General features: G+C 41.9%; 1 protein-coding gene across 9 annotated transcripts in view; it reads right to left on the reverse strand.

Annotated features, from left to right (window-relative positions):
- nav3 (neuron navigator 3) overlaps nt 1-25,886 on the reverse strand; it is a 403,657-nt gene that overhangs the window by 167,468 nt on the left and 210,303 nt on the right. For 7 of the 9 annotated variants that reach the window (XM_080886472.1, XM_080886469.1, XM_080886466.1 and 4 more), the window contains exon 1: nt 13,547-14,062. The exons of the other annotated variants lie outside the window; for them this stretch is intronic. In XM_080886472.1, coding sequence (XP_080742598.1) covers nt 13,547-13,804 — 258 coding nt within the window. In that variant the 5' untranslated portion in view covers nt 13,805-14,062. Of the gene's footprint in view, nt 1-13,546; nt 14,063-25,886 lie in introns of those variants that run through there. 9 annotated transcript variants of the gene reach the window in all.

Consider the following 25,886-nt stretch of genomic DNA (forward strand, 5'->3'; position numbering starts at 1 on the left):
CTCCATTTGGAACAGTTACCCCTTTACAAGATGAAAAGACAAAGTGTGTGTGTGATCTACAGCCAGCTGCTTCAGCCAAACTTTGAATGTATCAACTTCTTGGCAAGTCATGATAATTTTTATTCATCAAATAATTTTAATGACCCTTTTCCCCACAGACTAGTGCAGAATAATTGTAGCGCTGGTTGGGTTTTAAAGGACTGATACAGACACAGTCTCGCAGGCAACCTGTCATGTGTTGCTATCTAGATAACGCAAATTCCAAGCCAAGGTTTTGGGTCCCATTTGCACGCTGCTACCCATGCTTGCTACAGCTCACTCCTACAGTGCTGTAAGGTGCTGCTTTGACATTTTCACTGCAACATCTGTGAAAACATCAGGTGTTAAAAGGGATAATCTCAAAATACCCTGGAATGTTTGCACTTAGTCATTTGAAGGGGAGCTGTGGTTCCTGTTAATACTTTATGGGGTTGTTTGCAGCACTTACTGTATATATGTGGGCTAATATACAGCAAGCTGGTCCTTATATCATTTGCCAAATCACAACTTATTTTGTAATAATGACTGGCTTACTGGACATTAGAGGGATGGTGCATAACCACTTATTGAAGACACTGTTAAGATGACAGATTATTTCAGTGAGGAGGCTTTACTTCCTCCCCATCTATACCTGAGATTTACACTTCTTATATAATTTTCTTGCACCCATAGGAAACACAGCAACATATTTACATAGTAAGTGCACATTTTCAATAACACAGAAGAATCTGAGTATTATGATCAAGCATTTGCCTTTATTGGCTTTCTCAAAATTTAATCCATAACCCGGAGTTCTTGCAAAAACACACATACAAAACACACATCAGACCATTAGAGCTGCTAGTAAGATGGTGTTGAGCATAGTAAGCTGTAAAAATGTCTACATGCTGCTATGCCAAAGGCAGAGAAACCCTCCCAAAATGAGGGTAAAGTGGGCCGGTAAAGAGTAAACAACTTTGCTGTTAAGTGTTACAGCTCAGGTTGTTAGTGCCAAGTGCTTCTCTGGAACTGAGATCTGGGAAAATGAGGCTCGCACATACATAAAGGCATGCACACATTCTCAGTCTACAAAAGGTTTGTAGACCCCCCCAAACCCCAGGACATGCTTTAATTTCACACAATTGCAAACATGAATTGTGTATATTCACACTAACTGATATCGTAGACTATATAAAGAAAAAAGCTGCGCGCCAAGTTCCTTCTAAGATATTTTACAGGCAAGAAAATGTGCAGCAACCACAAGCTTGAACTTCCCCGCCTGTTTTGAAACAAATGTAGTGTTTGCTTCAACTATAATAAGGCCTCACTGAAACAGTAATACGATAATAATAGAGTTTTATGGCTTTACAAGATAAAAAAGTTTCCTAAGAGAAGGCCAAAACAGTCATTTTGATCTTGTCTCTGTGCTCTTGCTCAGCAGTCACAGACTCACCTGTGACTAGAGCTAGTTATTAGATGCCACTTGTTTCTTTTTTGGGTCATATTGGGCATGGTGTTTCAGCAATCTTCCTGTACTATTCATCTGTGAACTATTAAGATATTGTATTTAGTCTTCTAAGTAGCTTTTGTTTGCCAACAAAGGGAAATAGTTCAATGGAGGGTGAAGGAACAGTAAGAGTGTTATGATGTAGCTTTAAACTCTTACTTTCTGTTTCATCGGGGAGAATGTACTCTTGCCCAGGAAATGGTGAAGATAACCTCTCTGGCATGTCCTGGGCCTACTCCTCCTCGTCCACCTGGGCCTCTGGACATGCCTCACTCAGGAGAAGCCCAAACCACCTCAACTGGCTCCTTTCAATGTGGAAGAATAGCAGGTCTACTCTGAGTTGCTCCCAGAGGTGTGAAAGTATCACTTATCTTTAAGGCTGAACCCAGCCACCCTTTGGAACAAGCTCATTTCCCACCTTTGTAATCTAATTTTTGGTCAAGCGTTCTATTAAAAAGATGAAAACCGCATTGTTCCTTCTGAATCTGAGGGTTAACAAACGGACGGCCTCTCATGGCGCATATCTTATCACAAAGACAGGAGTGTGGTGCGTTCCAGCAGATTTTGCTTACCCCAAATACAAATGAAAAAAGTTTGACAAAAGTCAAAAGTTTGTGTCCGCAGCTCGGACACAAACTGTTTGTTGTTGTTTGTTTTGTTTATCCGTTTGCTTCACATCTGCTGGCACAAAGAGGTTTTCCTCCTAGTGCTTTGTCACAAAGCATCACCATAAAGCCATCACCTCCAACATGTTCAAAGAACAATGAATAATAATAATAAAATGTAAATAATGGTTCCAATTTAAACACAAAAGGTCTGGCAGCATTCACTGAGGACTGGCTCAAAAAGAGATCCCATCTTTTCTAAACTTACAATACTGTCTGTTGAACAGCATCTCCAACTCCTATGGTCTGGGCATGATAGAACATTGTATTGTACATACTGTGGCTTCAAACCGTCTAAATGCCACAACTAAGTGAGGGGTGAGAAGGGAGGGAGTGCCGTGTAGCTCAAAAAGAAATGTGCTCCAAATGAGTGGCACCTTAGCCAGTGGAACTTGAATTAGGTTTGAGTTGTTGGCTCAGACTTCTTCCATCTTGGGTATCCTTAACGTAAGGCACCTGGTCCATACAGCACCCACCTCCCAATCCCACAGCTTCAGCCAGACAACCTCATTTCACTTCCTCTCCTTCTGTCCTCGCCTACTCTTAGAAAAGTTGGCTTGAATCTACAGATTCGAATTTGGTTCCTTAACCTGTGGTGCAAAGCAGTGTCCCTGAACCAGCCACTACAATTTCCCCTCTCTCTTCAGGCTCACATTTCCTTCCAACCTCCACCCTGTAGTTACCTTACCTTCACCTCCCCTCTGTCAGTGCGCCCCAGGGTGGCTGTGGCTACAATGTAGCTGCCATCACCAGTGTGTGACCGTGTGTGTGAATGGGTGGATGACTGGATGTGTAAAGCGCTTTGGGGTCCTTAGGGACTAGTAAAGCGCTACACAAATACAGGCCGTTTACAGGCCATTTAGCTGTTCCCTCCACAAGGCCAAAAAGTGAACCAGATGCAGAGAAAGATTAAGGTTTTAAACCTGAATGAGGTGCCTGCATCTCCTTCCAATCCAGCAGCTCAAATGTCCTAAATCCTGCCATCTACCGAATGTGTTTCTCCGGTGAAGATAGCAGAGTCACACTCTGCACTGAGCAACTCATCTTTTTGTGAAGTACCTTGTATCAGCTTTTCCACATGAATCATATCCTCTCCACTCACCCTCAAATAATCTTTTCTATCCGTTTCCCTGGCTGTAGTCTCCTGCACAGTTCTTTCAAAATCATTATCTGGCTTCACTGTACTTTACTTTGAAACCTTTCTAGTCAAAGTACAGTGAAGCCAGATAATGATTACCTATAGGTGTTGCCAAAAGTTTACTTTGAAACCTTTCTAGTCAAACTTTTGGCAACACCTATAGGTATCTGCATTTGAAAGAAGCAATACAAAAGCCTCTTGTCTCATCTCCAACGGGGCAGTTTGGTTGGACAACCTACTGGCAAACAACAGTCAGCATGATAGCTGCTACAAGGAACCTCATGCCCTTTCATTAAGACTTCAGTCTTTTCAGTTTTAAAAGCAGGAATACAACATAAAATGAGTCTCTGTGGCTCTTCATCATAACAGGATTTTAAAGGCGAATCTTTGCTTTTTTCCCATATCAGTTGATGTCAGATACAAACGCTTAAATAATGAATCACTGAGTTAATGACCTTCCAGTGTTGACACAGACATAGACTCACTGTAATTTACTTCTGCAATATGAGGGCAACGCATAACCATCAAGAAGATTATTTTTAAAAACAAGCCTTACAGTTTAGTGCTATTAATCAGATTCTTTGTTTTAGAGGTAGGGATAAAATAGGTGGGGGTGTGTGGGTGGGTGGAAGCTTGGTGATGCTACTGTCCCCCTGGCAGATGGAACTCTACAAAAACATTGTTTATTTAAGTGACAACAACACCCAAGGCCGCTGGGTTGGGAGAGGAAATCAGAAGAGTTTTAAAAAACTCTTAGAGCACGCATCACCAAAAAACCCAAGGTTGTTAAAAGCTAGTATGAGCTTTCACATGGGAGCAACAACAACAGCAGCCAGTAAATAAAACCAAACTGCAATGTGCGTCAGGAGACGTATCCTGTGAGAAAATTCACTCTGATCCAAAAAGCAGAGCTCTGCTGACCATGTGGGGAGGCCAGCAGAGAGGAAAGAAAGTGAAAGGGGAGGAATTAGACTTCAGCTTCCCATGACGGCGCCAGGGCATGTAGTTCATGTTTAACACTCATTAATAGCAGTGTTAACACTTTATGGGCAAACATAATACAGCCAATAGAGGAAATAAGGTTGTGATGTTGAGGTGGAAATAATTTTATTTTATACTGGAGAGGTGCTTTAATGGAAAGGCCCATCTGTAGCCCACACAAAAGACTAACAATAAAACAATCTCACAGGGAAGTGGGATAGATGTGGGATACATTTAGACCCGGCTTTCCAAAAATGGACCAAAGATATGAGTGAGTTTCAATTAAAAAAAAAGAAAATTTGTTTTTCTTTACATATATTTTCTACAGATTCTGGTTGATCTATGCATCAAATTACTGCAGAGCTTACAGCAGATTGTACACAGTGTAATCACTTATTAGATTTCAACTATTTCAACCACACACTTCTTCTTCTTCCTGCTTGTAAGCAGTGTCAGAAAATACCAACCCTCCCACTTCATTAAAATGACTTTATAACTTATATTACTGTAAAAATTCATTTCATTTTTATTGACAGAGGCGCACAGACAGAGACATGCACCCACAAGGCTCCAGTTGCAGCTTTGCAGCATGCAGTTTTACAGTCCATTTACTTTTACCAAAAGGCCACGGACACATCAAATGATGCCACAGTGCTCGAAAAAAACTGGCCAGAGGTTAGAGGGGTCACGCGTCACTGAGCCAGTGCATGACCTCATGACTGCATTATGATTCACGAGGCTGCCTCGACCTGCATTATCTTTCCACAACTGTAAATCTACAGAAGTTGTGGCTATGCATGTCCGCATCACACAATGTCAGAATAAACTAGAACAGCCAAGCAGACTGTTTGTTTCGCGTTCCGAGTTACAGTCTATATAAATTACATTAGAACAAGACAACGTCCACAATATTAAAGATGCTGCGGCACGTAATCGGGCCTTCCATTAAACTGAGGCTACCATCTTAAACATGCAGCCACACGTGGTACTGTTAGCCAATATGAATCAAGGTACAACAAATGCTTCTCAAAGCAAACATGCTGAAATATGAGTAACAGTAATGATTTCCAGTTGACGTTTTACTGGCTTTTACATAAGGCTTCTGCAGACACAAAAAATACACAAAATAAGAAAAACCAACATGTCTGGACTGAAAAAAAGGAAAAAAAAATAATGAGAACACAGATGCTGGTTGTGGGTAATGATGAATCTAAATGTGAGGGCTAACCGCTCCACAAAAACATGTGTGATCCGTCTGTTAAACGCCCCGTAAAAGCTCGAGCCAAGGGAGGGTACTGCACCAAACCACCACCCAGTATCCCACCAGAACAAGCTTTTCATCCAGCTGGCTGCATCTGAGGATTGGTTTGTATTTTCTATTTATCAAAAACAGTCAACAGTAAGCCCTTAAATGTTATCCAAGGATGAATGATTGGTGTCCTTTTTTATGCAGCATTCGGTCTCATTTCATATTGCTAAACATGCACACCTCTGAGGTGCAATCTGCAACCAGTGTTTTATAGTGATAAATATCAGTGGGCAACTGGAAATATAGTCTTGCAAATGTACCTTTGGAGCCAGGAGATGAACTTTGCTCCAAGCTTTTTCAATGCGTACTGCCACGTCCCTATAAAAACACAGCTACCTGCCATTTGTCATAACAGAGGAAGACCCAGTGAAATTTAGCATTAAAAATAAAACACACATATTGGCGAGTCGGTGCATTGTTTCCAAACTATATAAAGTCTAAAGCAACATGTATAAAAAGAAAATTGTCTGATATAAACTTTAGAACTGGAACATTTTAATATTTATGACTGAGCTGACTTGTGCCCTAGAGGAGTACTTTGGGTTTATTAGCTTTGTATGAAAATGTTCCAAAAGAAGATGTGCATCATTTTTTTTAGAGCTACTGAAAATCTAGATAAAATGGTAAAAATTGGAAAACATTTGACGCATTTAGCCCGCAGACATGTTATCAGACTGTGCCTTTGACTTGATAGTATGTACAGTCACCCTTGCACCACTTTTAGGTGGCAAGAATCCTTTATTTCTGTTCATAGTTAGTGCTGCGGCGGCGTAAACCCTGACTCAATACCTCATCACCAATCTTTCTCCCTGGACGTCTAAAAGCACATGCTTTGTGGCTATTTTTAGCATGTGTTATTGGATGTGTTAGCATGTTCATTCCCTGTCAACGCTTGGTTGGATGCTTCTGACACTGGTTGTTGTGGCTTTCCCAGGTGTTTCCAAAGAGCTGCCTGACTCACTGTTTGACAAGCTGTGGTGATATAGTGCAGATTAACCAAAATGAATCAAGAAATAAAAGGAACAAGTAAAGAGAAGAGAAGAGAAGCTTTCTGTGACAGCTGGAGACAAAACTAGTCCAGGTGTGTTTTAACTTTCTCCCGCTGCTTTTCTCCTTAAAATATCAAGGAGGAAAAGATGGTCAGATAAAGGAGGAAAATAAGAAGGAAAGGTGAAGGAAAAGTTAGGGAAAGGATTAAAAAAACATGACAAAGAGAGAAGGGATGGGTGTAAAGGTCAAATGAAAATACCAGTAAGTGAGTAGCAGGGTTGGAATTAGAGACAGGCTCCAGTCAGGAGAGACAGAAAAAAGGACTCAGAGAGGAATGCTGGGAATGGGTAGGAGCAGAAAGACAGTGGCAGAAGACAGAGTGGAAAACAGAATTGCTGGGAAGATGTAAAAAGAAGCGCTCGAGGAGGAGAAGAGAAAAGAGCATGCTAACAAAAACAGGGCAGACAGAGAGACTGCTGACAGACAGCTGAGTTGAAAGAGGTAAAGAGGATCTACCTCCACCACACACTCCAAACTTCCTCTGTCTGTGACTGCAAATATCTCTCTGCTGACTGAAAGTAACCTTGAAGTATTGATGGTTCAGACACTCTTGTCATGTGAAACTCAGTTCATAAATTGCTTTTCAAGAGGGCCTCAAACATAGGATAGCAGTATACTGATTACATACAGACAGCAAATGGTCAGCTAAGCCAATTCACGACCAAAGACAAGAAATACAAGCAAGCATGCACAAACAGACACAGGAATAATAAAAATGTATGTCGGTATGTGTGGACAGATGCAAGGAGATATTATATATATATATATATATATATATATATATATATATATATATATATATATATATATATAATAAAAAAATCCTCAAATGCACAATTCTGTGTTTGTTTTTCTTTTTGATGACACAACAAACAAGAGATGAAGATGAACAATTCATGGAACATTTGATTCTCTTGGGACATTTAAGGTTACCTTTGAACTAGCAGAAGGCCTGGAGCATGCATGGCAGCGTGTGCACGTATGCAAGTGTGTATGTACATGCATACATGCATGACAACAAGGCATTACTTTGTCATGTAGACATGCATGCACCGTTTCATGCATACAATTAGTGCCCTGATTTTCTGCACACAAAACCCTAGTTAAACACCAGAGAAACCTCAAAATGTGGGGAAACAACAACAGGTTATATAATCATGGAGCCTCAGGTGGGTATAATGTATGATGTCAAGCCTTTTTCTTTGAATAAAGCAATGAATTCCTAACAGCTCTAACACATTTTATTTTCATAAAATTGTTTAAGACTCACAATAAAAAGCAGCATAATTTGCTTAATCCTGGCTCCAGTGAAGAAAAGAAGCTCAAACCCTCATGCGGTTTTTCATTGCTTTCTTCCAAAAAGTTGTGCAGCGATTCTTGTTTTTCTTGGTGTTTTGGAGGGAGCAGGATGGCTGCACTTCCAGGGGAAGGTATTTTTAACCGGTGTGGCTGTACTGTAAACACCAGCCTCTCTGTGTGTTCTCACTCCAAGATTTAAACACAACGGCCGACAGCAGGCTCCCAGCAGCACAGAAGGCAATGAAATACAGTGTGCAAGACAAAAAAGCACAGAAAGAGGGAGGGAAGGACAGCACTGGAAAGCATAATATTGTTTCAAATATTTTCCCAATTTCAACCCAAGGGTCATCAGAAATCTCAGCAGCGTGGGGGAATGTTGCAAAAGTGGACTAATGTAAAAAATGTGAGTGAATCACATCAGTGGTAGTTATTCAGCAGCAGCATATGTTAGGGTAATCTGATTTTTTTCACATTTCATGGTTTAATTTGATAATCTTATGGTTCAAAATAATTTGTTAGACTAAAAATCACTGCCATGTTTCCAGCTTGGATCAGGCCTAGTGAGCTGGGGTGGACTCCCCTGTTAACACATTACTTCAGATTGGCTGAACAGACCACAGGCTCGTTGACCTTCAACTGCACTGCTGCCACAACTGCAGGGACAATCTACTGCAGAGCTGCAGCTAAAACACTGAGTATGACAAAAACTGCTGTAACAAACATGGGCTGCAATCTCTTGTTACACATGTAAGTGGTCATTTCATGTCATCTCTCACCCCACTTTACTCAGAAATTGAATATTTTGTGGGTTCCTTTAAAAAAGCAGTTTAGAATCAGTGCAGCCTAAAACAATACTTTAATCTTGTCACAGTGTTTTAAAGAATCACCTCTCTTGGTCTTTGTTACTGGAAGAAGTGCTCATCCTGTTTGTTAGTATCCGCACCCCCTTCTTTTCCAGATATGGAGTTCGGCACACAACGAGTCAGACCACCCAATGACTAGAACACGTTCAGACACCCTGCAGAACCGATCTCAGCCAACCTCCCTCCCCTCTACTGGAACAAGCTGGCCTCCCTCTCATTCCCTCTGTTTTCTCTGTTGTTTCAGCAGCGTCAGAGCCACTTGAGGGGTTGAGTGAGAACTGAGTGAAAGCTGGAAAGCCAAAAAGAGCATGCCTTGACCGCTGACATCCAGGCAGAACCTGCCAGGGTTTGTCAGAGGTTAAATAGGCCAGTGCACAGCTACCAAATCTGTAAACTGTAAAAAATCAAATGACATGAAGACAAAGTTTTCTTTTACATAAAAATAAGGGTTATAGTAGATACATTTAATGGTGATAATGAATATTAAACCCACTTAAAGGTAACTGTTGTATAAGGTTAATTTTATTATTTTGCCTGCATGGAAGAAGCTGGTGTGAAAGTGCCAAATGAATTTGTGCTGCACACGAGACATCAACTTAAAAAACCCCAAAAAACCATCAATGGCTCGATTGCTTTGCAGATGACTGGCATGCTACTGAAACCTACTGCACACAGACATGAGCCAAAAACTGATGGTAAGAGAGGCAATGGTAGAAAACGGAAAAAGAAGACAAGAGAAAGTGACAGTATCAGGGCCACCCACAGAAAAAGGGAGGTTTGTTTACATTCTGCTCACTCAAACTCACCGGACTCTGACCTTATTCCCTAAAGCATTCCATCTTACTTTCACCCATATTATTGCTTAGAGGTTTATCAGGTCAGAGCACGAGAGGAGACGCACCAAACAAGAAAAATATACAACAGAACCTGATTATTAGCTGTGCAAAGCAAACACACTGAGGATCAACAGGATGTTTTTTTGTTCTTTAAGTGGGTGCGTGTGTGTGGTGCTCTCTAGCACCAGAAACACTTACATCCTAGGATAACACAACTAACATCACAGGACATCAAAAATAGCAACATGCAACAGTCACCGCTTGTATATACAATGAGCTGCATTTCTGAGACAAAGACACCCTCACACCCCTATTCAGTGTGAGTATTCACTAAGAGAGCGCATGGCAGAGTAGCAACGTTTCAGCTTTAAGGTAACAGGTACTTAAAGTTGTCCGCAAACAAACAAATTCAAGCGCAAGCAAAGCATAAAGGCATGAACAGGCATAGCTTTAGCACCCACATATTTCTTCAAGGATGAATAAACAGAAACCCCATCAGCATTATTTATTTTTCACCCTACCATAGAATCAATAACAAGAGTGTGATGCAATTTAAAGCGCTACCTCAAAGAGAACTGTAAAATACCAGCTAAATAAGTCTCTGGGCTGTGTGATTTGGACAGCTGCCAAAACTCTAGATGTACAAGATAATTCCCCATCAGTGGTACCAATGCTGACACTTCATTAAGGCTCAGTCGACTCGCATAAACTCTTCACTGAACCCATTCATCTAGCAGTGCCGTAGGCAAGGATTGATGTGAACTGTCGGCAGAGAGTACAACAGGAAGAGCTGTATTCTAATCTCAATTGTGGAGGGTTATATGGAAGTACTTTTTGACAGCCCAGAACCATAGATTGACATGGGAGATATATGAAGAGGTAAGGTGTTGCACAACACTGCTAAAGACACACAAGGTTTGCACTTCCGCCTGCTTGCATTTGTGAGAACTGAAATTAACTTTAGCTAAGAGCTAAGGTAACCTGGAAATTCATAGCATTGCAAGCAGTGAAAGTACTTCAGAAAGAAAGGCTGATGATCTGATGCAATCAGAATCTGTTTCAGTAGACAGCAATTTCTGCCACTCACAGCAAATGTCTTTCAGGTTCTCGCTTTTGCAAAGTTAGCTGTAAAAAGCCCACCAGCAGTATCATCTACAGTGAATCTAACTTAATTCCTGGTATCTGTAATATATGTACAAAGAGTTATACTAATTGTTAATTTAAATTTAGTGGCAAAATCAGAAGTTCGGAAACACAGTGGAAAGTAACACACACATACTGTACGCACAGACTTGCAGACACTCCTGTGAAATAAGTGTAGTCTATTGTGTTGTAGATCCATGGGGGATTATCCACCTCACAATAAATGCAGACCGAATTAATCCAGCTGACAGTGGCCACAACAGAAACTGGATGAACTAAAATTAACCTTGTCTGAGAAGTTTAATTGTGCCCTTTGCACACCATTAGACACCCAAGTAACAGCCTGCAACACTTTTGTCCACTGCTTATCACAGATGGAGCGTGAGTGCGGCGGCCTTTCTCTGCCATAGCTACAAAGTACCTTCAGCTTTGGACTCGGACTATGATTTGTTTTTAGAGGAGCTTGTATTAAGATTCACTTGGACTTCCTTCTTGGCTCTGTCAAAACCAGCACTGGAGCACTTACTGTGTTTAATACTTACATAAAATATTTATTTTTCTTCCACTTTTGTCATGGTCATTCTGCTCCAGGAGTAACAATACCAATGGGATATGCTGGACTCTTGGGGACTCTTGGGTTCACGATTGTGCTTTCACAATGACATGTAACACACGTTGTTATTAATGTTTCATTAACATTTATTAAGCAGACAAGTGGAATTTTCCACCACAGGCAGGTGAAATCTTAAACATCGAAAAAATACTTTCGTCTTTGGGAAACGCCAATCATGTTAGGATGTGCTTAATCTCAGGCAAACAAGCTAACACATGCTGGCACCACTGTATATATGGAGGTGGGAGCTGCATGTGCACAAACAAGCATGCGCGGTACACATGTGCACGTGCATACATAGACCTGTGCTTGATCCTGTTGATCCTGTTTGATAAGAGGACTCTAAATTAAACAGGGGGTGTTGGTTGATGTGAAGGAATAATGACAGCATTTACTCCACTTTCTCTCCATTATTTTTCCCTCTGGAAGTCCTGAAAGTAAAGCTCTTTAGTGACTACACAACACAATTAGACAGACTAATTACCCCCTCCATACCACCCATTCCTTACACACACTGACAGGCTGGGGCAGGCAAGTGATTTCTGCCTGCCTACAGGCTTCTCAGGGACAAGGACTATAATATTGTGCGCTGAGTGCACTTCATTTCAGGCAGTTTAGCTGATGCTCTGTCCATTAGTCTTGCAAACCTCTAGTGATATGAAGGATGAGGGTCAGAACTGCAGTGCACTTGCAACAAATCTGTCACAGTAGACCTTGTTGTTTATGGAACACTGAATAAACATGAACAAGAAAAGAACATGTGAAAATATAGATAGAAAGATGTGGGAAACCTGGAGAAATTTCCAAAGCATAAAAAGTAATGGACATTGGCACAAATTAAAATCAACTTCTAAATTCATCTTCTTCAATCTCCAGTCAAAAACAAACAGTCACTTATTGGAGCAAGCGGGAGTCAAGCTGTGTTAACAAGCTGAAAGTCAAGCTGAAGTTGCCGGTTCAGAAGCAGGTTAATGATGAAACACCCCCCTCCCTACCTGTTTCACAGTCACCCTGCAGGTGACTTCAACTCAATCACAGACACACTGGGAGGATTTAAATGCAGAAGGCGCACTGACCCCTGCTTTAATGCCTTTTGCCCACATTTCTTCAAGATCACGAGGAAGATCAGCAGTTTTGTTCAGTATCAGAGAAAAAAAGATTCACACTTAAGGAGTCACTTTTTTGTCTGTCAGGAAATCATGTAGCGGTAAAAAGAATCAAAAGCCGGTGCAGGGAGGGAGAGAGATCAACTAGCTAAACAGGAAAGTTTCACTTTGCGCTCACACGGCTCTGGATGTGGGATGGGCTGAGGCTCTGCTGAAGCTATTTGGCGGGGAGTTTTGAAAACTGCTTCCTTCTCAGGATACACCAGCCCCACCTTCACTGTTCCAGTTTGAGCCAAACATTTTTGCAAAAGGGAAAGAACTTGGAACAGCCTTGATCTTGCAGGGTGAAGCACTTAACAAGACTATCTGAACCTATTATTCATCTACAGCACTTTGATGCAGCTGGACGTATTAAGAATATGCTCTGAGAACAGGGGGACAGCACCAGTAATCTATCTGAATTATTATCCTGCATGAGCGTGTACACACAAACCATGTTCCTCTAATCCTCTGGCCTACTACAGTAGCTTATGTCTCCATAGACGAGCTGATCAGGAATTTCATATTTCTCGACAAAATGCACATACAAATGCCTGAATACCTACATTTCTCGTCCGCTACTAACACACCTTACACACACACACACACACACACACACACACACACACACACACACACACACACACACACACACACACACACACACACACACACACACACACACATTTTTAAAGCGTATGGAAACTAAATGGGCAGCAGAATGAGGTAATACACTGCCGGCAATACATTACTCATCCAGTTTCCCTTCTTAGTTGATGACCCAAAGCCGGCAAAATCATCCCACCAGCGCACACATGATTCACTGCTGTGTGCTTGAGCTCTGTTTCAAGGCTTGAATGACACCTGCTCAGAGAGCAAAGCAGCCACAGAGAGACAGTCTCTTCTCTGACACCTGTGTCTCTGAGTGTCACTACAACCTGCACACATAGCTGCTAACAGTCTGTCCATCTCCACTAACCTTGCAGATCTTGCTCTCCTCCGTCTCGGCTTTGGACTTCCCTTCTGGGCTCTTCTCTCGCTTGTAATCAGACTTGACTGACAGCTGGCATGAGAGCCCCGGGGCACCTTCGTTTGTCCTGAGTTCCTGCTGTCGGGCCATGTAGCCCTGCGAGGTGGCTGCTCTGACCGCGCTAGGGATGGGGAGAGCGGTGTGCACTGGCTTCGTGCCCACTGCAGAGGGTTGCCTAAGCTTGGAAGCTACGCCAACTACCGGCATGGCAACAAAAATAATAACAGACAAGTAGAAGACAGGTTAAAAAAGAAGAAGAAGATGAAAGGGAAGCAAATCTGCAGTGTCTCCTTCTGATGTGTGGCCCACGACGGGAAGGACAAACAAAAAAAAGAAAATGAAAAATAAAAAAAAACAGCAGTTGCCTCTCAGACCGAGAGGAAAGCAACTGCGCTCATTCTGTAGCCTACAGCCAGCAGGACTCACAGAAACTGAGAAGGCTTCTCCTTCCTCTCGTTCACTCCCTCCTCCTTCTCCTCCCACAAGCAACTACATTCCCTCCTCTTCCCCTGCACTCTCTCTCTCTCTGTCAGAAGTGTACCACAAAGTCAGCCAAAACTGTTCAAGGGGGCGTGAACTCCTCTGGAAGATATAACCACCACTCAGCAAAATGGTGATTACAGAGACCTGGCTGAACGTGCATGTGCGCTCCCAGAGAGAACTGTCAAGACAGCTCTCTCTCGCTCTGTCCCCCCCACCATCCTCTGACTTTCTGAAGCCAATAAATAGACTTTCTCTCTGTCAACATGTGGAGCTGGCCCTTCCTTTGATGAGAAAAATAGTAAAACAAACAAACGTTATGATTTTTTGGTGGAATAAAAAGAGTTATACACAATGAGGAAATCCAACAGAGAGAAAGAAATTGATTATTTCTGTACTAACAGTTGTAAGAAAAAAAACAAATTTTTTTAAAACAGATTTTTGGCCAGGTACCACTTAACTGTTGCTACTCAGCTGCTTTATACTGAGAAAGAAGTGGACTCTCTTTCTCCCACAGCTGCTCAGCCACATTCACTGTTTCCCTTTCTCTTTGGGCTATCTGAGTGTACTCATTTTACAAGGTGTGAGACATTTGTCAGCAGTGGCAAGAAACCTTTGGTTACAAGCAGAAACAGACACTGACATGTGGGCTGCGCTAAACAGTGTTAGGTACCGGGTAACTGTTTTAGGCACTTAAAATAGAGGACAACGAACAGCAGGGCCAGTCTTTGCCTTTAAAACAGCACCAATCTCCTTGCAGTTCAGAACAGCTTTGAAAACTTGGTTATTTCTGCCCTTTTATTCAGTCACTGATTGGCAGATATTATCTGCCACAATGCAAAACATATGATTATGAGTGTTGGGCCAGTACATGTCAACTACATGAAACAAACCTGACTAAAATAACTGATGATGGCTCTACAGAAACAGATTTAAAGTTAATATTATTATTACTCTTTTGTAAAAACAGATCAAATAAAACTGATGTAGGACGGCAACAGAAAAGTTGCAATGCTGCTCCAGATGCCACACAGCTGGTTTTAAGCACTGTGAAACAAGAAACAGGCTCCTTCAGTGTCCAGTGTGGTGGAGAACGACTGACTCCACCATTTAGAAAAACTAATGTTTTTACTGTATTTGGTGTGTGTTTCTCTATAATAATAATAATAATAATAATAATAATAATGGATTGCATTTATATAGCGCTTTTCGGGGCCCTCAAAGCGCTTTACTATGACCATTGTCCTCTTGCGAAATGGATTTCAGCCACACTTTAGTGTTACCGTTGATTTAGTCTGTAACATTACAGAAATGAGTAAGGGCAGGGTTAATGCAGGACAGACATAAATCTGTGTGAGAGAAATTCTTCAAAGACTACGAACGCATGTAGTTTTGGTCTGTATGTGCCTCCATTTGGACTGCGTGACACAATATGACATGGAGTTTTTTTCTCCCCTTGTTGCTGAAGGATCTCTGCTCTGTGAGACACATAAAAGGGAGTGAAAGTTTTATGTGGAAAGGCTGCGTCTGGTTCAGTTTAGAGAGGCGAGGAGATGCGCTGCAGTCAGAGGGGCACATTGCGGTGTCATGGCTAACCGGAACTTTTTAACACGGCATCGTCCAATAAAAAGGGCCGGGAAAGTGAGGAAATGAAAACACAGGCCACAAATGTGACCTTGTCACAAAAATTACAACATGTCAAAAGCTACCTTTCTCCAGCAGAGCTGCAGACTCCATACACTCCCTTTTTGCTTGGTGAACAATAGCGAATTTGAGGGTAGGAATTTACTAAAAATGGCCTGATTATTTTTACACACCCTTTTTTCCTCTTCAGTACTTTTGACAGTCAATCGCCTTGCCTAATAGGGACGCTGCTTCCCCCAGCTCAGAATAGCACCAGCTACTCCAACATGTTTTTAATCATGCACCAGGGGCTGTCATGACAAGCCTGAAACAACAGGATACCACGTGAATGAGTGGCGTAAGTCCAAGTCTAGACTCCAACTGCTGCTGCCTGCCAGGTTGCACGAATCGGAGCGCATCTGGCAGGTATCCAACTCTCCAGGACAGACTGGAACTGTCAGGGAATCCGTATCTGATGAGGTCTCTTCACAGGGGTGCTGAAACAAGCCCAAATGAAACCTCGGTCAAGTCTTAAGAAAACCTCTCACTTCCTTCTGGTTCTTGTTGGTTTCTGGAGGTAATCACCTTGCACTGCAAAATCATTTCCCAGTGAGAGAAAGCTATTCAGGTTCCTACAGGTAAAAGAACTGCTGCTGTAGTGCTGAATGTTCCGTGTTTACCAAACGTGAAAGCTCCCAAAGTCAACATGAGCAAAGCAGATCTCAGGTTAACACAAACCCATCCAGGAAGGTCAGCATCCTTATGTTTGGGTACCAGTGGCAACCACTTCTGTAAAAACAGTGTAACAGCCAACTTTGTCAAGGTTGAAAGGGGAAGAGGGGAATCTAAAGTGATGAATGATTAATATTATTAAAAAGATGAGTCTTCTTATGCTGCAATTTATGTGCTAAACCTTTGATGACTTGGTGTTTCTTAACTTTATTTAAAGACCACATTCATCCGAATTTTAAATGCCAAGTCCAAACTCAAAGAACCCACACCACAATACCCATTATTTATCACGACCAAAACATGGTATCAAAGAAAGATCCTTTTCCACATGTTAGATGACCGCACAAATTCCTCAACATTTAAGCTCCATGGGCTTTTCTGAGAAGCCCCCGCTTCAATAACTCCCAGAAAATAAGCCAAACAACAACATAAAACCATGTGTCCATCCTGATGTGTATCAAAAGTCCAGGCAGCTGGTGCTGTAGCATCTCTGTACTTGGCACACATTTGGCCCCTTAGCACCAAATATGAATGACTAGTATAGCTGACAATGTCCCAAATGCAAGATTCACAGACTATCGTGTACGCTCGTCTACTCAAGGTGTCACGCGAAATCTCCAGAGAGGAGGCAGACGGTGGAGGTCGCAGACAAGGAGGGAGTGATGAAAGCTTGGAGGTTGACTGTACCAACCATCTCTACACAGTGCATGCGACAGCTAAAAGCAGTATCATGCTATTATCCCACACTCGTTGCTCTCAAACAGGCAATAACCTGGTGCTGTGTGCAGTTGGGTGCACTCAGCCCCTCTTGGCAATAACTGTTCTTTTACATAAAAATTCACTTTTTTAACAGTTGATGTTTAGACCTACACTTCTAGCTGGAGATTGATGCTGATCTTGTCAACATTCAGGTCAAAATTTGAGTGAACTGACTACTGCTGGAAAACAAAATAAGGGTGGCAGCATTTTAGTCAGTAAGAATAATATATAGTTCTGAGTTATGGAATAATTAATGACATGTGTTTATTATCTCTTTGAGGAAATGGGTGGATGGCTAACCAATACTGATTGTTGTACATGGTTTAGAGGAAAGATACCACCCACGGTCACATAACGTCAGCACTGAAGTTGTGCTATAGCTGTGAAAACAAACACGCCGGGGCACTAGAGATAAGAGGGGTCAAACACCTTCCTACCAACCCAGCATACACGCACACACAGTTTAAATACAACTCCCCCAGGGAGGCTAGATAGATAGTCACGCACCTGGTGCTGTCAGCACTCTCAATGCTATCAGTCAACCGCACATGAGACAACATGGAAAATAAAACAAACACATGCTGGCACACACACACACACACACACAACAAAGTATGTCGCTGAACATATGGTGGCATCCATAGTGTCTTAATGAACGGCATGTGCCATTAATGTACATCAAGGGTCAGCCAGGTAGAAATAAACACGCATTTGCTTTCTCTCACTGCTTAAACATTTACAAATAGATTCCTGCTCCTCAATCAACCTTTGGCTTCTCCGCAGGCAACCATCCAAGCAAAAAAAGCATGCATTCAACTAAAAACAATCGAGCATCATGGGAAAACTTGTTTCCCACAGGTCTTCATATTCAGTTGTGAATTGCTGCTTGGATATAATGTTTTCAATAAGTTTTGAATATGAACCCCAGATGTAAACGAAGTGGCTCTGCGACTATGTGCCAAACAGCTCTCAACTAGATTGTGAGTCCAAATGTATGACCTTCATTATCATGTGAACATTTTTTTTTAATTGTATTGAACCTACGTACTCAAAATAAACAGAATGTAATTCAATTCAATTTTATTTATAGGCGCCAATTATTGGAAGGTAAAGACCGTATAATAATACAATGAAAACCCCAACACCTTTGCCAAGCACTTGGTGATAGTGGAAAGGAAAAACTCCTCTTTAACAGGAAGAAACCTCTGACAGAACCAGGCTCTGCTGTGAGCGGTTGGCGGTGAGGGGAGGAAGAACAAAACAACGTATCATTAGTGTCGCTTTGACAGTGCATCTTATTTCACTTGCTTTTGAGTGAAAAAGAGTCATTTGCAACTACAGCTGTGAGATGTATTCATGAAAATCTTTCCTCTTCAAATGCAAAACGTATCTTAGAAATACACTTAATGTTCTATAGAATAGAAAACTACTTTTCTTGGATACTGGATGGCAAAGACCTGCATTTTGTTGCTCGTCAGCTCCTTCTGATTGTTCAAGGAAACAACATCTTTGATGAATTTCAGTCAAAACCATAGCACTAAAATAGCTTAGCGGTTATAATTATTACTACTGATATTCTTATGAACTTGGGTAAGGGTGAACCTTCCATTTTAGCCCTGCTTGAAATATCTGCAGCCTTCGATATCGATGATCATGCAAGTTTTATTAGCAGACAGCAAATCTGGGTTTTCTTTATACTTATGTAACAGATACTTCAGAATTCATTAATCAATGCATGTCCTCATCTGCACGCCTCGTATGTGGATTCCCCAGAGCTCAATCCTTGAACCAATTCTGTTTTCTTTATGCATGTTACGCTGGGGCCATCCACTGAATGTTTGCATCCTCAGCAGCTCGTCTGTAAAGCATAAAGCCAATTTAGCTTTTTAGGTTTGGGGCAGGGAGTAAGGCATGTTTGAGGGATGGTGGAATTTGAAAAATGTCCTCTTTCAGGACTGCAGTTATAAACAAGACATTAAGTGTAGGTTTGATTAATTAAAAGTAATTAAGGCTTCCTGAATTCCTCTCTCAGTCATGCTGCTTGAATTGCCATGTGGTGGGCTAAGAGCTCTACTACAATGAGGACTAGAGTGAAAGCAGGCATGTGGAGCAGCAGGATTTCCCCAGCACTCCAGTCGGGACAATTCTGGCTCTTCCTGTTCCTCTAGTTAAAGGGGCCACTGTGGCTTTTTTTTCACTTCTTCATTTCTCACTTGGACATTCATTTATTTACTTTTTCATTATCAGGGGCAACACTCATCACTTTATTCCCTCATATGCATTTTTTCATATTTAGTCACATGTATCTCTCCCTTACTGACTTACTCAACCTTTCCTTACTCACTACTCAATATCTGACTTTCAACAGATGAATGTAGTTTATTCTGTTAATTTTGGGAACCACTGTGCTTTACTTAAATATGCACTTGCTCAGTTATTAATTTAATATGCTGAATGCTTTCGCTGGCATTCACATTGACTCACAATCATTCTCTCGCTCTGTTGGATCGTTCCCTCTGTTGCTCCATCGTCCTCTGATGCAACGATATCAAAGTCCCCTTGGTAATGTTACTGAATGGATTGCACTGGTCCTGTAACACACACTTTCTGAGGTCAGTGTTTGGATTCAGATTAATGGCGAGAATGTTGGTGAATGTGAAAAGAGTCACTGACACCAGTCTTGAATTCTTTCTCATTGTGTTGTATGAGTGAAAGCAAAACATCATTCTTCTCCTATGACACAGAGAAACTGAGGAAGGAGGCAATAACAATGCATCACTTTAACACAGCTTGTTCTACGTGCTGGGATATTTACAGTGGCCCATAACTGCTATGTCATTTTTCAAAGACAAGCTTATACTATGAAGAGAAAATTTACCATATAAAAAGCTCTTTTGGGTGACATTTTTAATAGTATAGCGTCCGCAGTGTCATATTATGGCATGTGCTCTTTGTCCTGTCAAACGCAAATACTCCAACCTTCCCACTAAGCTTCACCCACCTCCCGTTTATAAAAAAAACCCATCCACTTTCTTGTCCTTATTGTAGAACACGTTCCTCACTTCTCTTTAGTAAAAACTTTCATTTTTGTTGCCAGGTTGGTGTAAATCAATCCCACTGATGAACATCACATTCCTTTCCCTAGAGATTTGTTATGGTTTTCCCCACATCCACCCCACATCTTGATGTTTCCACTCTTGTCAAAGACTTGTATCCTCACTGAATCTTGGATTTCACAGCTGGGGATGATAAAGTGCTGAAAGGGGCTCTTCCCTCTAAAACAACAAGCAGCTAAGGGAACGTGGATGTGCTCTAATTTCTGGATTATGCTGGAGTGACGATGGTGCTGCCTGATCGATGGCACCAGCATACAGAGATGCATGAAGCGCAATAAAGTAAAAAAAAGAAAAAAAAGAATAACTAAACAGTTAATTTGTTTTTTTGTTTTTTTTTTACTTAAGCTACATCAGAGCTAGAACAACCAGAGCTAAGGAAGCCAGTCCAGAATTAAAATAGGTGGCTACTAGCAAATCTAATTTATCTAATCAAGCTACAAGACTGCTCTGGGGAAATGCAATAAAAAGGCCAGAGGAAATTCGACTAATACAACACCAACATGATACAAGAAGAATCAGGGAATACTTCAGCATTGAACATTAAAACGCCTCACCTTGGTGCATCTCTCAGCACATTACAGTACACTGACAACAGTATGAATGCTTCGTGTCTTATCTTGATCATGGTTGACATAATAAATGGAATGTAGAGAAACTTGGCTCTTCACTGTCTTTCACAAATGATTTTACTGTTATTCAGGTTGTTGATAAAACACAAGCTCAAGTGTCTTTTCCTGCTCAAGATCTCAGCTATTTCTAAACCACATGAACCCACGGTGACCAGGTGTCACAAACCTTGACAGTAAATCCACTTTTGTAACTGGTTTCCTGCTAACTATCTCATTAAAAACATCCCATAATGTGTGACAAGACTAGATCTCCCATTGTAGCATCAATCATCAGAAATAGGAAATGGTTCCACATGACTGTTATTAAGGGGCCGACTTTGCAGCATTAAAAGGCATATTTGTAGCTTGGTACAAAAAAATGTGACCTCTGTGGAGAGCTTAACTTTTCATAATAGCTCAGGATAAATTTAGAATTTATAGTCTAGCAGTGGAAGCACATTCATAGTCCACTGGCAGTCCAGCCTACATGTAGAGAGCTCTGCTGTCAGATGAGGGCAGTGTACAAAGTCTGTGGGCCACTCTTGAGGAAAGTTCTAACACAAAAAGAGCTATAATGAAACAGAATGTTACAAACAACAAAAAGTGTCCACAGCAGCCACTGTTTATGGTTTTCAGTGTTTTCTTTGTGGTTCTGTCGCTCACAGTAAAATCTGCTGTTGGTTCTTTTCCTGTTCCCTCTTGTCAACCATGTCTGCAGAGGGTAAAAACCCCTATTTGCACGTTCTTCGGATGGAATAATGTATGCAGATGAGCACAGTTATGGGACTGTAGTTACACTGAACTGTAATAGAGATGTTGATTTGTTGATTGATACAGGCAATGGAAGCCAGCTGGAATCTGCCAGACCATATTCATTATGTCAAGACAGTAAACTGGACATCTTCACTGGGTGTGTGTGTGAATGTCTATGTGTTTGGTGTCTCTTGTAGCATTCCTAATGGATTACCTGACTAACATTAGGGCTTGTTGTATTCACTGTTCTGTTACCTAGCACTAAGTAGCAAATGTGTATGTCTGTCTGTTACACTTGCCAACGAAGCTAGTCGGCATTACCACTGTAAGTTTGTAGCTCAGGAGTTCCGTGTTGCTGTCCCTCCCTCGGTCTGAGAGGGACCCACACCTTACCGGTAGGTAAGGTGCCAAGGGGGTATACACCAGGCTATGGTGATCCATCAAACCCTGGTTCAGCCTGGGCCATTTCCCACTAGAGCAGTTTTGTGACGACACCCTATGCTTAGCCTTGAACCAAGTGATTGAACTGATGGTCACATGGTGCACCCTCCTGACACAGCGCTGACCTACCTGCATTTTGTATTAAATAAAGATAGGCATATCAAGTGAGCCTTGACACTCGTATGCAAGCAGAACACACCTAGTTGTTGATGCCAAAAAGCCGCCGGGAAATTATTTTCCAGGCAGCTCACTATAAGCCAATGGTGTGCATCCTGGCTGGAATGTCAGCTGGTGAACCAGCCGGCCATTCCAAAAGTGACTTTGCGCTCACTACCATTAATGGACGTCCTATTTGAGTGCATCGACATGGATCTCTTTCGGCCATCTCACCGGAGTGCCCACAGATATCGCTTTGCATTATTTCTGATGGATTATGCTCGGTGATACCCCGAAACAGTACCTCTGCAAAGAGTGTGGTGCAGACACACAGGTCATCTCCCAAGTCGTTTATGTCTCGCACGCTAAAAGACCTGTACGAATTACTGGGCATTAAATCTATTCGTCCCAGTGACTACCACCCTCAGACTGGTTGATGGAGTCACTGAATAACACCTTCATGTCCACGATTCGTAAGTTTTACAAGGATGAACGCAATTGGGATCGCTGGTTAGACTCTCTGCTGTTTGCAGTATGAGAGGTGTTCCAGGCCGCCACAGGATTTTTTCCCTTTGAGTTGCTGTTTGGCAGAAAGAAGCGGGGGGTGTTGTACCTAATTAAATAAAACTGGGAGGAAGGTCCAATCCCAGCTAAAAATTAAGTTCAATATGTTCTGGACCTGAGAGCAAAGTTACACACGTTGGGGAGGTTTTCACAAGAGAATCTGCTCCAGGCCCAGCAACATCGGCAGCACTTGTACAAGAGAGGGGCTAGACTCAGCCCCACATCTGCAACACCTTTTTGCAGATATGTTCCCTGCCTGGTTGTACAACACTCATAGAGGATCATTTGGAAACACGCCCTGGTGTGAAGGTGCGTTCACGGCCCTACAGGTTACCTGAACATAAAAGACAAATTGTTCAGAAGGAATTGGCTGAAATGCTAAAGCTGGGAGTAACAGAAGAGTCACAGAGTGCATGGTGTAGCCCCATAGATTGTGTAGTGAAGAAAGATGGCAAATGGTAAATGGATGGATTCTTATATAGCACTTTTCCACTCTCCTGGAGCACTCAAAGCGCTTTATACAATATCCCACATTCATCCATTCACACAAGCACTTTCTTTGATGCTTTTTAGTGCTCCCTAGCTAACAGGTATTCACAGATATTGCTGCTGCCTGTTTTGATTGTCCACAGTGACACCTTGCCGGAGCATTTGCAGCAGGTAGCCGATGTCCTGGAGTCCCTGAGCCAGGCGGGGCTCAGTGCTAACCTGGAGAAGTGTCCGGTTAGATGGAGGGATGTACATTACCTGGGCTACTACTTGGAAAGCAGACAGGCGCACCCTAGGATAAAACAGAAACAACTCCATCCTGCCCCCAAGACAAAATAAGAGGTGAGGCAGTTCTTGGGGCTGGCTGGTTACTACCACCGGTTCGTGCCCAGCTTTGCTGACCAGTCCTTTGACTGATCTCACTTGAAAGGGTGCCCCAGATCTGGTCCAGTGGACAGAGCAATGCCAGGCGGTGTTCGTGCAGGTGCAGAAGACTCTCTGTGGGGAACCCCTGCTCTACACTCCTAACTTTCCCCTCTCTTTTATTCTGCAGATTGATGCCTTAAACAGAGGACTGGGGGCACGTTTGTTCCAACAGGTAAGGGGGGTTGACCGCCCTGTGGTCTACATCAGCAGAAAACTTCTTGCAACACAGTGTGTATCGTGTCCTTTGTGTCCTTTGTGTGCTACAAAAATGAAAAAAATCCAAAATTAAAAAATTACATAGTGATGGCCATATTTTATATTGTCTGCAATTATGGCCGATTTACAGCCATCACACTCTACTTAGCAGCATAGAAAAACTTTCCTTTAAGCTGGCCCGAGATTTCCATACAGCAGAGGCATCAATATAAGAAAAACTCAAGCCAGACATGATGGGTATTCTGCTCCCCAGGATATAGACGAAGGTCTGAATCAGCAGCAGGGAGTCCACTTCTACAGCACTTTCAAGCTCCTTAGTATCCTCATTCCTCACTGGATTATGTTAATATGGGTAAAATGCAGATAAATTCCCTGTGCACACCTAGTACCATAAATTCTTCCAAAAACTTTGGTTTAGGGATCATAGTATAAGCATTCAGCACCATATCATCACTACAGTCAATGTCTTTATAATATCAATAAAGAGAGCTTATTTGAACCTGATAAGTGCTTGCTAAACAACAGACAAATGTTCTGAATCCCTTATTAACTAGCTTAAGCCTCATTACTTCTGCTAAAGCACACACAGCTTATGACCTCCATCCCCTAGGCTGTAAATAGGAAAAGCTTGTTGTTTGCTCAACTGATAAACACATATTGGTGTCATCTGTGGCTGGCCTGGGGTTGCTTTGACTCGGCCTCATTAACACTGTGGCTCATAACGACTGTTTTTATGATGACCGAGAGCGCTGTCTAAGGAAAAAGAGTAAAAAAAACTTCAGCTGTACCCCTGGAAGTCAGCATGGTGTCAGCAGAAACCAGATGTGAGAGTGATACTGTGCAAGCATACCTATGTACAGAAATGTGTTAACTATCATGGAAAGACACATGCCTTATAGCACACATCCAAAAAAGTACAGTTCAGTGTAGAATGTCTATTCAACAGCAAAACCTTGTTAAAGATACCTTTAAACAGCCCATAGCGCTGTACTTTACATGTTCGCTGTCTTGTAAACTACACACAATCATTACATACGTTTCTAAGACAAAAACAGCCGGGAGCTGTCTTTGCTCTGTTTTGATTTATGATTATGCTGAGAAGGGGGAGAAGTGAGTGAGGACAGTCATCTAATTGGTACACTGACTGACGGAGGTTTAAGTCTAACATGGAATCAGAATAAGCAGGAAGGGTGTACCTATGACTCTATGTGCGTGACAAGACCGTGTTGACTGCGACTGAGTTCCTCTCCTCTGACACACATGTGTCGGCTATACATCCTGTTGACATGTAGCGAGTAGAAGCAGTCAGTGAGCCCCTAGTTCATGGTTGCTATAGCATTGTTCCATGTGATCTGTAAAGGTAAGAGGATAACTGTGGATTTGATTGAGGTCAGATACATAATTATTTTAAATAAATAAATAATAAATACTGTTTTAATGATTAAAGATCTGGACGTCAGGTTTAGATGAAATTGGCATTTTATTGATGGAGATAATGGAGGTCTATTTGAAACAAATGATTCTCTTCTATATTGTAGATCTGAAATAACTACAATCTAATGTGTGTGTGTGTCTGCAAAACAGAGAGGAGTCATTACAGATGTCTGCAATCACTGAATCCACAAATTCTCTGAATGAATTTCTGCTGCTCTTCTTTCCTGCGTTATCTTTCTTCCCCAGCTGTCTCAATCAGTCAGTGCGATCCTAAAGATGATACTATAATAGTGTATAATGTGTGTGTGTTTGCCTGACAGAATGACAAGTACCTTGTGGGTTTATCTTTGTGTATACATATGGATGAGAGTGATGGTGGGTTCAGCGTGATGGCAGCATAGGGGGTCCAGCAAGTGTGTTTAGACTTAGGCTCTTCTCAGTGTTTCCATCGTGTTATGATGTTACTGCTGAAAGCTTAAGCATGCTCTCTTG

Source organism: Rhamphochromis sp. 'chilingali' (genome assembly GCF_963969265.1).
Source record: "Rhamphochromis sp. 'chilingali' genome assembly, chromosome: 7".
Lineage (NCBI taxonomy): Eukaryota > Metazoa > Chordata > Actinopteri > Cichliformes > Cichlidae > Rhamphochromis > Rhamphochromis sp. 'chilingali'.